The 11,642-nt window shown below is 30.0% G+C and overlaps 3 protein-coding genes across 3 annotated transcripts in view; 2 read left to right on the plus strand and 1 right to left on the minus strand.

The window, feature by feature from the left end:
- Positions 1 to 461: 461 nt before the first annotated feature.
- On the minus strand, positions 462 to 5,450 carry LOC108908821 (protein FAM161A). The gene is made up of 7 exons (XM_018712970.2): positions 4,624 to 5,450; positions 4,415 to 4,561; positions 4,131 to 4,364; positions 2,026 to 2,296; positions 1,379 to 1,506; positions 905 to 1,160; positions 462 to 719 (listed from the first exon to the last, which is right to left on the minus strand). The coding sequence occupies exons 1-7, from the start codon at positions 5,448 to 5,450 to the stop codon at positions 462 to 464; spliced, it is 2,121 nt and encodes a 706-aa protein (XP_018568486.2).
- Positions 5,451 to 7,448: 1,998 nt separating this feature from the next.
- Positions 7,449 to 11,642, plus strand: part of LOC108909497 (ubiquinone biosynthesis monooxygenase COQ6, mitochondrial) — a 54,630-nt gene continuing 50,436 nt past the window's right edge. The window contains exons 1-4 of the mRNA XM_018713863.1: positions 7,449 to 7,559; positions 10,485 to 10,673; positions 10,730 to 10,920; positions 10,978 to 11,217. Of these exons, the coding sequence (XP_018569379.1) occupies positions 10,505 to 10,673; positions 10,730 to 10,920; positions 10,978 to 11,217 (600 nt within the window). The 5' untranslated portion in view covers positions 7,449 to 7,559; positions 10,485 to 10,504. The remainder of the gene's footprint in view (positions 7,560 to 10,484; positions 10,674 to 10,729; positions 10,921 to 10,977; positions 11,218 to 11,642) is intronic.
- On the plus strand, positions 7,559 to 8,929 carry LOC108908831 (ubiquinone biosynthesis monooxygenase COQ6, mitochondrial-like). The gene is made up of 4 exons (XM_023457288.1): positions 7,559 to 7,748; positions 7,805 to 7,995; positions 8,053 to 8,292; positions 8,887 to 8,929. The coding sequence occupies exons 1-4, from the start codon at positions 7,580 to 7,582 to the stop codon at positions 8,887 to 8,889; spliced, it is 603 nt and encodes a 200-aa protein (XP_023313056.1). The 5' UTR covers positions 7,559 to 7,579; the 3' UTR covers positions 8,890 to 8,929.

Below are 11,642 nucleotides of genomic sequence, written 5' to 3' on the forward strand. Positions count from 1 at the left end.
GATGGAACTCATTTTGAAATTGCTGGATACGTAAACAAACAAAATTTTATCACTTATCTGATATTCTTTTCTCTTATTAACCACAACTTGTCTACTTTAATATTCTGCAAACTAGTTAGTTATTTCGAATAAATTATGTGTTTCATTAAAAAATTAATTCAAATTTGAACAACCTCTATGTTATGGTATACTGGATTTATATGACATTGTCGTAACTTCACCTTCATATTTATGTAAACGATAATAATGAAAAATATGTTCTTTGTTTTTCTAACAAATATTTCATATTTTTTTATAAACTTTTTTTTCTTAATACGATTAAATGCTTTTATATAAATTTACCTTTTATTCTTGTTTGTTCAGTTTATTAGAACATTCTTAAATTAATAAAAAATAAAATCCTAAAAGTTTAATTACTTCCATTAACTTTATTTTTGGAAAACGATACAATAGGTAAATGATTATTCGTTAGACTTATCATTTTCGTCACTAAAACAGTCGCATTTCTCTTTTTCTTCAATTGAATTTTCGCTCTCTTTGCTCCCATCAGTGTCATCAGATGACTTCCTTGTAAAATTTTCGTCGATGAATGCTTGAATGGCTTCATCTTTCATTTCTACCAGCGATAAGTCACTTATACTCATCTTTCTATTCTTTGTCGGTCCATACTCCCTGTGCAATTCCTTAATTAACTCTTCTCTAGTTTTGGGAAATTTGACCTAAAATACCAAATAGAATTTGAAAAAGTTACCCATATTATAAAATTTGTATATGAAGGCGACATTTTATTTCTAGACCAGTCAGAATAAGACGCTCAAATATATTTTTCTAAAATATTAAACATACGAGTATGTTTTACTCTCGACAGGGAAAGATATCTTTTACATTACTTTAATTTTATTACCTGACTTTGTCTTTCAAACAATGTTGGTTGCTGATTGACTCTACCCAACATCATCTCCATTCTCATCCTATGCTCTTCATTTCGTAACCTTTCCTCGTCCTTCCTCAGCTGCAGCCTCATGGCTAAATCTTCTTCATGGCTGTACGCCAATGCCTGCCATACTGGTTTCTTTCTCATCAGTTTCTCCCTCCACCTTGCTTCTTCCTTCAGTTTGGCTTCCTCCAACTTCTTCATCATATCCATTTCCAACCGTTGCCTAAGCATAATAAAATTAGAAGGTTTATTAACACTTTCATAGGTAAGATTGTTGATAGTGAACGAAAATTGATATATATGTATGGAAAAAATGTATTACCTACATTTGGACATGGCAGTACATTTTATTTGTGTATCATGCAAAACAAACATTATGTAACAAGAGTATGAAAATGGAGTGTATAATTTTTTTAATGCAGCTAAAATGATTTTGTGAACCTTGCTGATTGTATTCTCAAAACAGCAGCCAAGTTGGACCTATTAAGTGATTGGAAATCTAGAGAAGATGGCGTCCTTGTAGAAGAGCTCTTACTGCTTGCGGAAGAATTTCTATAGTGCCTTTTTCCCTAAAACAAATGAAATCAGTGAATATTAAACCACAAATGTAGTCTGGTTAACTTCTGCTTCTACAAAAACCAGTTGACAGACTTCTAGATAGTATCAATTAAGAAAGTCCTTGAGGAAAATTTCCTCCACACAAACTGTAGATAGCGATGAACTGATAGGTACTGTTAGGAATGAGCTAAAAATCTGTTTGAAGAAACATTTGGATTATGCAATTTGTTACATTCAAATCATAAATTCTCAATGGAAAAAAATTATTCAACTGACTTTAGGTCTAAATCTTTTGGTTTAAGTTTTATTCTTTGGAACAGTCAAAAACTATTGGATCTCATTTGTCTTCAGCGTCATCTACATTATGCTTTGGAAAAATTCTGCTTGAGATCCTAATTGATATTATTGAGTAGGTCTGCACACATAAATTTTTTTATGTAAAATTACACACTTGATCATTGGTTATTTTGATGTCATAAAAATAAGCCCCTACGTATTATTTTCCTATTACAGTAGACGAGTAGACTTACTCTTTTTGAAGTTTTTAATTTAAATGGCCTAGGACTAGTAGATATAAACTCATTTTTCAGTTCCTCCAACTGCTTTTCAAATTGGTCATGATAAGCTTTGTAATTTGGAATATTTTTGGGCTTCTTTGGCGACTTTTCCTCCTTATTTAAATCTCGAAATGACCGAGGGCAGACGTCCATTTTCGGCTTAGTTTTCGCTCTCTTCGCCATAGAAGGGGGCAATGAAGCTGCTTTTAGCATTTCTTCCGCTCTTATTTTTTTCTGAATAGCTCTAAAATAATGATTAAATAAACCAGGAAAATTAGCGAAAATAAAAGAGAAACTCGAAAAAGTCCTATCCGCGAGATTATTGTAAAATTGTCTAAAGGGACATAATACAAGACATCTCTATCATCTCGTGAAACAAAAACTTTTATTAGCTAACTTTTCTATTTAAACAAATAAGTGAGGAAAACGGTTTTTTCACTTTGCAGGGAAAACCATAAATTTTAGTGAAAAGTGACTCACAGACAGCTTGTAGGGAGTAAAATTATCTACAAAATGAGACTTGGTATTTTGCAATATCTCCGCTTGTATTCATCGTAGAAACTTCTTTTTTTTAAAACTGGGATAGCTCGACGAAAAAATAACAATGGGCATATTTACGAATTCGTAGAATAGCCCTGAACCCCAGAAAAATGCATCTTTTATACTTTTTTAAACAAAGAATATTAATTAAAATTTCAATTTCGGAATTATTTTACTATTATTAAATAAATAAATGAAGCTATCATTTAAAAAGTAATTTTTATATATTAAGCTAAAGTAAACTTACTTTTACAATTTTTAGTTATTTAATTACAATTTAAATGTAAAATTAAAGTAAAAATTCACAAATTATTTTCAAATTATTATTTATTGTTAAAAGATTTAAAAAAGAATAAAAGCATTTGAATTTATTGCAAAATTCTCAAAATTAAAAAATATTAATAAAAACAATGCCGTCGATAAAATTACAATTTTAACTTATTGAAATTTTAATATATAAAGTTTTTTTATTATAGTTATTATTAATTTTATACAAAAAAAATTTTTGCAACATAATCAAAATTAATTCACCATACTGCCAGTATCCGGACAGTTTACTTAGAGAGTACCTTCTCATCAAAGGACTCGTGAGTCGTTAATTTTCCATATTTTTCAATGAAATTCACGGGAAATCGTAGTTCAAATCGTAAACTTTATTTTGCGAAAAATTCAAGTCTTAATGTTTATAAACAATTGTGCTAAGATTTTTTTTAAAAAAAATCTTATCTTGGCTCCTGTTGGTCGTAGAGGGTGCTTTTTTTTAATTTGTATTTTTTTGCCAGCTATCCATTGTATCTATTTTCGGTGAGTTAGCATAAGAAGCAACAATTTTATTCAAATTGTTTATAAGCGAAAAACGCACGGTTTTTTAATGTCAAAAAAACGGTGATATATTTTTTTAATAGGTCGCTTAACTACGTCTTTAAGATTACGATGATACTTTCAGAATCATGTTTGGTTGAAAATTAACGCCTGTACCGAGGCTTAAAGTTCATAACTTTTGAAGCCTCCGCTATAAACAAATAGAATTGTGCGAAAACTATTGCACCTACAGCGCCCTCATTTGGCACACTTTTAAAGTATAACAAAACCCTCAACGTGTCATAGGTTTTATAAAATTTTAACAATAAATGCGATAGTTATAAGCAAATAAAAAATGTGCACTTTTCTTGTTTTTTTTTGCAATAACTTTTTTGTTTATTAACCGGTTTTAATTTAACAAGTCTCGTTTTGTAGATAATTTTACTCCCTCTAAGCTGTCTGAGAGTCACTTTTCGCTAAAATTAATGGTTTTTCCTGCAAAGGGAAAAAACCGTTTTCCTCACTTATTTGTTTAAATAGAAAAGTTAGCTAATAAAAGTTTTTGACTCACGAGATGAGAGAAGTCTTGTATTATGTTCCTTTAGACAATTTTACAATAATCTCGCGGATAGGACTTTTTTCGAGTAAAAATTTTATTTGCTTGGCCTAACTGTATCTACTTAAGATAAAGAAAAAACATTTTATTCAATATCTGAGTCAATGAAAATATATTTAACCTGTAAAATTCGTCCTCGTGCATTTTCTTGTAAATGTAATTGCTGAACAGATTTTTTGGTATCGGCTTAGCTTTAAATTTTTTTACTTTAAGCGGTGGATCCTGGTACAAATTTGGAGACGATTTTGAAATTTCTCTTGTCAGTTCCTGTATCTCTTCATCCCTTTTTGTGAACGAAAATGGTTTCATCTGAGCTTGGAGGGCTGCTTTTCTTCTCTCCTTTATGAGAAAGCTCCTTAAATGTGTTACTATTAACACAACCCTACGCAATTAAAAATACTTTACCTTCTTTCTTGGTCTGCCATTAGTTTATCGAACAGAGGAATTTGTGACTCGATGGGGATGTCATGGGCCTTGAATTGTTCTGGTTTTTCGTCTTTCGGCTTCTTCACTTTGATAAATAATTCGTCAACTATTTTATTTTCTTCGTCTCTTTATTCAAAGGAAAATTAAAATTAGTAATGGTTTTTTAACAGAATGGCACATGCGATTACCTTACAGTCATTTGAAACGGTTTAGGTATTGTAATTCCATCGCTCCAATTGGTATTTTTAGTTTTGACGGGACTTGCCGGTGCACTTTTTGTTTCCAAAGGCAACGGCGTGTTCCTATCCGAATACAGATTTAAATTTTCAATGCTAATATCGTCCCAATCAATGTCATTGGGACCACGTTTTGAGCCAGCTGACGAAATATTGGCCCTCGATTTTGGCCTGAAGTTTGGTTCGGGTGTAATATTTGTTGATAACTTGTCGCTAGGGGTTTCTATTCTTACTGATCTCCTAGATGGGGGTTTATTTAACACTTCTTTATCTGAAAATATGGATTCAATATCAAAAGTCTTATTTAGATTGTTGGATTTATTTAACACTGGTGTAGCACAGAAAGGTTTTAGGCTAGTTTTCTTCTTTTTGTTTTTTGTATCTTTGCCTCCGAGTTTTAGGTTCTTGTAATCCTCGATCCATTCTGTATCCTTACAGTCAAATTTGATTTCATTCATTAAATATTCCTGGTAAAACTTTTGCTTTTCTTTCAAGTTCTCCAATTTTTTGTAGAACTCTTTGTTGGACAAGTGATTAATGTCGTCGTACTCAGGAATACTTCCAAAAAATTCCAGGAACGATTTGATCGTTTCTTTGTTCACTTCACCCCTCTTGGATTTCATGTTGAGGTCCTCAGGCTGTAGGTTTAATTTCTTGAATTGATTTTCTAATTGATTTAGGTATTTTTGTTCGTAAGCAGGAAGCGGTTGGTCACTTTTTGGATTCCTGGGCACTTTGAGGCAGGAATTATTGAATACCGAATTAGTATGATTGTACATTTCAGTACTTCACCCACTGTATACCGTACTTGTTTATACGAGCTGTAGGACTAGCGCATAGTTGCCATGGAGGCAAATTATTGATCCGCTGTTATTCATACGGTGTAAAAATTTAGCAGCTACTGATAGTGTTCAAGTCAACTTTAAAAAGTTCAGTTTTCAACATATGCATTTTTCTTTGGAATAACATGTTTACCTACATGTACCAAATATTGTAAAAAAAAAAACGCAATAAAAGATAAAACATTTTTATAGGCATGTGTTTTGCATAAAAATAAATTACAGTTGATTTTTTGTTGCAAAATCGCTCTATACATATCAGTGGTGTATATTTCAGTAACTGTTAAAAATAAAAAAAGTTTTACAATCTTGTTCTTCCTAGCGGTAACAAGACAAAATATATTTCTGAGAATGAAAATACACACAGTGCAAATAGGTTATACAGGGTGTTTATTAAGTACTTGTACAAACATCAAACATTAAATCTTTGACTAATTTTAAGATAAAAAGTTCATATGAACATGGGTCCGCAACGGCTTGATTCTTGAGATACAGAGAGCATCCAAAACAATTTTTGTTTGGTATTTTCATTATATTTTCGTTCAATAACATGGCAATTTGTCAAAATTCGCGAAAACGCTTTTATCCAAACATACCTACTCTCCATTTAATTTTACGTACAAAACGTACTTCAGTAAATCCTCATCTTTCATAAATGATTATAACCCACGTGACATGTAAGCCACAGAAAATATAAAACCATTTGCAGAATTTAATTGTCATCAGTCGTCTTCATGAAAAACTTATTTCCCAAGATAGATCATCTGTGCCTTTCTAATTTTTTTCATTAAAAAATTGTTGCAGTTAACCATGAATTTGAATTATAAAATGAGTGATACAAATAAATATGGACGCGCTTTTAAAAAATCTACCTCACAATTGATAATACGGATAATAAGCGATCAATAAACAAAAATGTTTCAGGAGGTAAGTATTAGGCACCTAATTTTGATGAAGATGGAATAATACGTCGACATAAAACTATTTACAAAAATCTTGTTAATAGGTAGTTATATTTAAATGTATAGATACTTTTTACGGTCATACTTTAATTAATTTTTTTATATTTCGACTTTAAATAGACAGCCATTTTCTAGAAATATAACATTAATTTTGCCTTCTACAGGGTATATCTGAACGAAGTAGCACAAATTTTGTGCACAAAATATGAAACTGAGTTATTTTTTTCCAATAAAATGGAACAGCTTTTTTTCTTTGAAATACCATTGGGAAATAAATGACCTTTTTGAATTTCTAAAAATACTCAATAACATCAAACTCTAAGTTTTTTTACGGTGTCTCCTAGTATCTCTACAACTGGTTGATATAATTGTATGTAAATTCAGTGCAATTTTACCTTTATTTAGTTCTATTGATCTGAGTCAAATATCTTTCGAATTGTTTACATATTTGTAATGTTTTTTAAAAACTTTAAATATCCTATGACTTGCAAATGAAAGCAACTTTGGACTAAGATATATTTAACCTAATTATCGTATTCAAGGTATCATAAAGATATTATTAGTGTTTCTTGATTTAAATGTAAATACACCCTGTATATGATTACTTAATTAAAAAAAATACGTTTAGGTGTAACAATAAAATGTGCTGAAAATATCATTAAAAAAATTAGATACCTACATAGGTACCTACTTAAACATATTTTATTTATCTAGAAAGCACTTTTTGAAGGCATGTACATAATTTCTTTTACAATTAGCTACCTCAATATTTATTAGCTATTTCCAAAACCTTGTATGTAGGAATTTATTTTGAAGCTCATAATAAATAAATATTATACCCTTGTCCATTATTTCCCTGTATCATAATAATATCCATTTCACTTAGGAACATTTATTTTTGTGTTGTTTTAATTTTTCAAAGTTGCTGTCCTTTTTCTTGACACTTGTTGACAGTGTTTCCAAAATAAATTTTAAATATCAAAAATCAAAACAGTAAAATCTAAGGTTATGATAATGTTTATTAATTATTATTCTTATTAATATAAATCAAATAATCGTAATAAACAAGCAGTGAAACCAATGCCAGTTATCGTAACCTTTTAAAACATGTTTTTGCTTATTGTAAGAAATAAATCATCCATCGTAAAACCTCTGCTTCGTAGGACACTTACAAATTTTGTCGAAAGGGGTTTATCATCCAACAGAAATGAAAATCATTACGATATTATTATCACCGGTGGTGGAATGATTGGCACAACATTAGCATGTACCTTGGGTAATGTTTTAACTGTTTATTCACTTGTACGTAAGTATCCAAATTCGTTTCTGTAGGCAAAAATGCAAAATTGGCAAATAAACACATACTGTTGTTGGAAGCTGGTAAACAAAAAGTGTGGTCCCTTCCAGAGAAATATAGTAATAGGGTAGTATCTATAAATCCAGGAACTTATAAATTACTAAATTACATCGGTGCATGGAAACACATCGAAGCTAGTCGATATGCAGCTGTTAAAAGACTGCAGGTATTTTATAGAAGATAGTTATTCTTATTACCTTGATATAGATTTTAAGTTTATTAGGTTTGGGATGCTGTATCAGATGCTTCAATTACATTTGGTGAAGAAGAAAATACTGATAACGTCTCATATATTGTAGAAAATGATTTATTAATAGCGGCTGTAAATGAAGAAGTAAAAACAGTTGATAAAGTTAAGATTCAATATAATGCCAGGGTAAAGGACTATCATTTACCGGAGTACCACGAAAATGTCACACAAATTACTTTAGATAATGGTGATACGTACACCTGCGAACTGTTGGTAAGAATGATATTTTCTTAGTAATAAATATAAAAAATATACCTATATGTATACGGTATCACCACTAACTACCTGTCAGAGACAATATGAATAATTTTATTGGTGGTTTCAAAAATTGTCTTAAATTGGAATATTTCATCAGACATTTTCTTAATATGAATAGTTTTGACATATTTATGGTTTTTGGTAAACTAAAAATTAAATAATTATATTAATATGTTGAATATATACCTAGAACCTTCATAAATTATTACAAGTCACGTGATCTTGGCATCAAGATTATTAATAATCCATTTACAATGAACAATGACAAACCATTACGTCTATGCTTGAGACAATGCGATCACTGATTGGTTGAATAAAATATCCCGAAAAATTTCACCAGTCACCTGTTGGTGAAACAGAATGTACCCAATATTGATATTTTTGTTTTAATTTTCCAAAATTGAATTGCCAACGTGAAGGAAATAAAATACTGTTTAAAACAAAATTATTGATCACATGGTTTGTAATCATTTATAGGTTCTATATTAAAATGCAATTAATATACTATGCAAATAGTGCACCATTGATTTTATAGAAAATATATTCCAGTAGTATATTCATGACACGCTGATGAATTGTGAGTTGCATAAACTTGAATGTATATTATCACAGACCATCTAGACTGACCGTATCTAATTCCAATGCACGGGTACCAGTGATAGTGAATGCCAAATCCGGGGAAGTGGAGTGTGGAAGGCAATCTGATCGCGCGCATCTTTAAGCAGATCCGGATTAAGTAATATTTTTATTACATATTAAACATTATATTGCATCTTATGACAAATATTAAATTTTAAGTTTGTAATTCAGAAAATAGTATATTTTAGTGTCATATTAAATAAAACTACAAAATAATTTAAATATATTTATTATCCTCTAAATAATATTAATTTATTTAATATTTGTCTTTTCGTAGATTTTACCGAATTAAATAATTTGACTTCATGATTTATTCGTACATCGATATACTTTTCACATTCAGCCCTTACAAGTTCTATTAAATGATTACAATTGTTAGGCAAATTATCAAATTGATGTTCATNTGTGTGGCGTCGTATTAGTTTTGCATTGTTTTTACTGATTTGTTACTTACAAACACTAATATTTATTGTGTAATATGTGTCAGAACGGTACCGCTGTTGTATCACTACAATTATGAGTGGAAAGGTGACATTGTTTAAATTTATTTTTAATTTTATTTGTTGGTAGAACTGACTCTTGTGTCCAAAAACTTGACAAAGTTTGTAGCAGTGTAAAACCACACTGTTTACCAATAAATTCGTGAATTTATGTGTCAATTTATTGATGAATAAATTGTCAATGTAAAACAGCTATTACAAGTTCAATTAAATGATTACAATTGTTAAATTATCATATTGATGTTCATGCAAATTTTCAAATATGTTCACATTCAGAAAGTTTTTTAATACATGATAAACAATTTTATTTTTCTGTAGCCTAGGTGTTCTACTTTCATCATTATTAAAAATTTTTATTAGTTTTTCTGTTTCTTGGCATATTACTACTACATCTCGAGATGGATAAGTCAAACAACCACGATCTTTAATAAAAATTGACTGTACGAATACTGTGTATTTGACATTAAACTTTTTACATAGTCTTCACATTTTATTGGCTTTATTAGAGAACTTGTTATTACGAAACCGCCAATATACAGGGTGTTTCTTAATAACGTGCTAATATTTAAGGAGGCTATTTTTGGATCCATTTTAAGAAAAAATCTTCATATGAACAAATGTCCTAAAAGTCTTAACATTTGAACTACAGGGTGCTAAAGTTTTATGAAAAAACATTTTTTTATGTATGTTCATATGAAGTTTTTTTCTTAAAATGGACCCAAGAATAACTTCCTTAAATATTAGCACGTTATTAAGAAACACCCTGTATACTACAATGTACTTGCTAGTGTCCAGTCCTGTTTTATAATAGCCTTCACTCATCTTCGTTTTCAGCTATCTCGAAATGACGGGAATTCGTAAAATTTCATAAAAATTTGAGACTCGCATAAAATAAATAATTACTAAAATTATTTTACAGTAATTCATTCATTATTTTATAATAACAATATCACGTTAATCACTACACTATGNATAATCGTAATAAACAAGCAGTGAAACCAATGCCAGTTATCGTAACCTTTTAAAACATGTTTTTGCTTATTGTAAGAAATAAATCATCCATCGTAAAACCTCTGCTTCGTAGGACACTTACAAATTTTGTCGAAAGGGGTTTATCATCCAACAGAAATGAAAATCATTACGATATTATTATCACCGGTGGTGGAATGATTGGCACAACATTAGCATGTACCTTGGGTAATGTTTTAACTGTTTATTCACTTGTACGTAAGTATCCAAATTCGTTTCTGTAGGCAAAAATGCAAAATTGGCAAATAAACACATACTGTTGTTGGAAGCTGGTAAACAAAAAGTGTGGTCCCTTCCAGAGAAATATAGTAATAGGGTAGTATCTATAAATCCAGGAACTTATAAATTACTAAATTACATCGGTGCATGGAAACACATCGAAGCTAGTCGATATGCAGCTGTTAAAAGACTGCAGGTATTTTATAGAAGATAGTTATTCTTATTACCTTGATATAGATTTTAAGTTTATTAGGTTTGGGATGCTGTATCAGATGCTTCAATTACATTTGGTGAAGAAGAAAATACTGATAACGTCTCATATATTGTAGAAAATGATTTATTAATAGCGGCTGTAAATGAAGAAGTAAAAACAGTTGATAAAGTTAAGATTCAATATAATGCCAGGGTAAAGGACTATCATTTACCGGAGTACCACGAAAATGTCACACAAATTACTTTAGATAATGGTGATACGTACACCTGCGAACTGTTGGTAAGAATGATATTTTCTTAGTAATAAATATAAAAAATATACCTATATGTATACGGTATCACCACTAACTACCTGTCAGAGACAATATGAATAATTTTATTGGTGGTTTCAAAAATTGTCTTAAATTGGAATATTTCATCAGACATTTTCTTAATATGAATAGTTTTGACATATTTATGGTTTTTGGTAAACTAAAAATTAAATAATTATATTAATATGTTGAATATATACCTAGAACCTTCATAAATTATTACAAGTCACGTGATCTTGGCATCAAGATTATTAATAATCCATTTACAATGAACAATGACAAACTGCTACGTCTATGCTTGAGACAATGCGATCACTGATTGGTTGAATAAAATATCCCGAAAAATTTCACCAGTCACCTGTTGGTGAAACAGAATGTACCCAATATTGATATT

This window comes from Anoplophora glabripennis, unplaced genomic scaffold (assembly GCF_000390285.2).
Source record: "Anoplophora glabripennis isolate ALB-LARVAE unplaced genomic scaffold, Agla_2.0 scaffold9, whole genome shotgun sequence".
NCBI lineage: Eukaryota > Metazoa > Arthropoda > Insecta > Coleoptera > Cerambycidae > Anoplophora > Anoplophora glabripennis.

Coding starts and splice junctions, on each gene's coding strand:
- LOC108908831 (XM_023457288.1), top strand. CDS start 7,580: ATGTTTTTGCTTATTGTAAGAAATAAATCATCCATCGTAAAACCTCTG. Junction 7,749..7,804: donor AACATTAGCATGTACCTTGG/GTAATGTTTTAA, acceptor TCGTTTCTGTAG/GCAAAAATGCAAAATTGGCA. Junction 7,996..8,052: donor CAGCTGTTAAAAGACTGCAG/GTATTTTATAGA, acceptor TAAGTTTATTAG/GTTTGGGATGCTGTATCAGA.
- LOC108908821 (XM_018712970.2), bottom strand. CDS start 5,450: ATGTACAATCATACTAATTCGGTATTCAATAATTCCTGCCTCAAAGTG. Junction 1,161..1,378: donor TTGAGAATACAATCAGCAAG/GTTCACAAAATC, acceptor TATTATGCTTAG/GCAACGGTTGGAAATGGATA. Junction 720..904: donor TGTTTGAAAGACAAAGTCAG/GTAATAAAATTA, acceptor TTGGTATTTTAG/GTCAAATTTCCCAAAACTAG.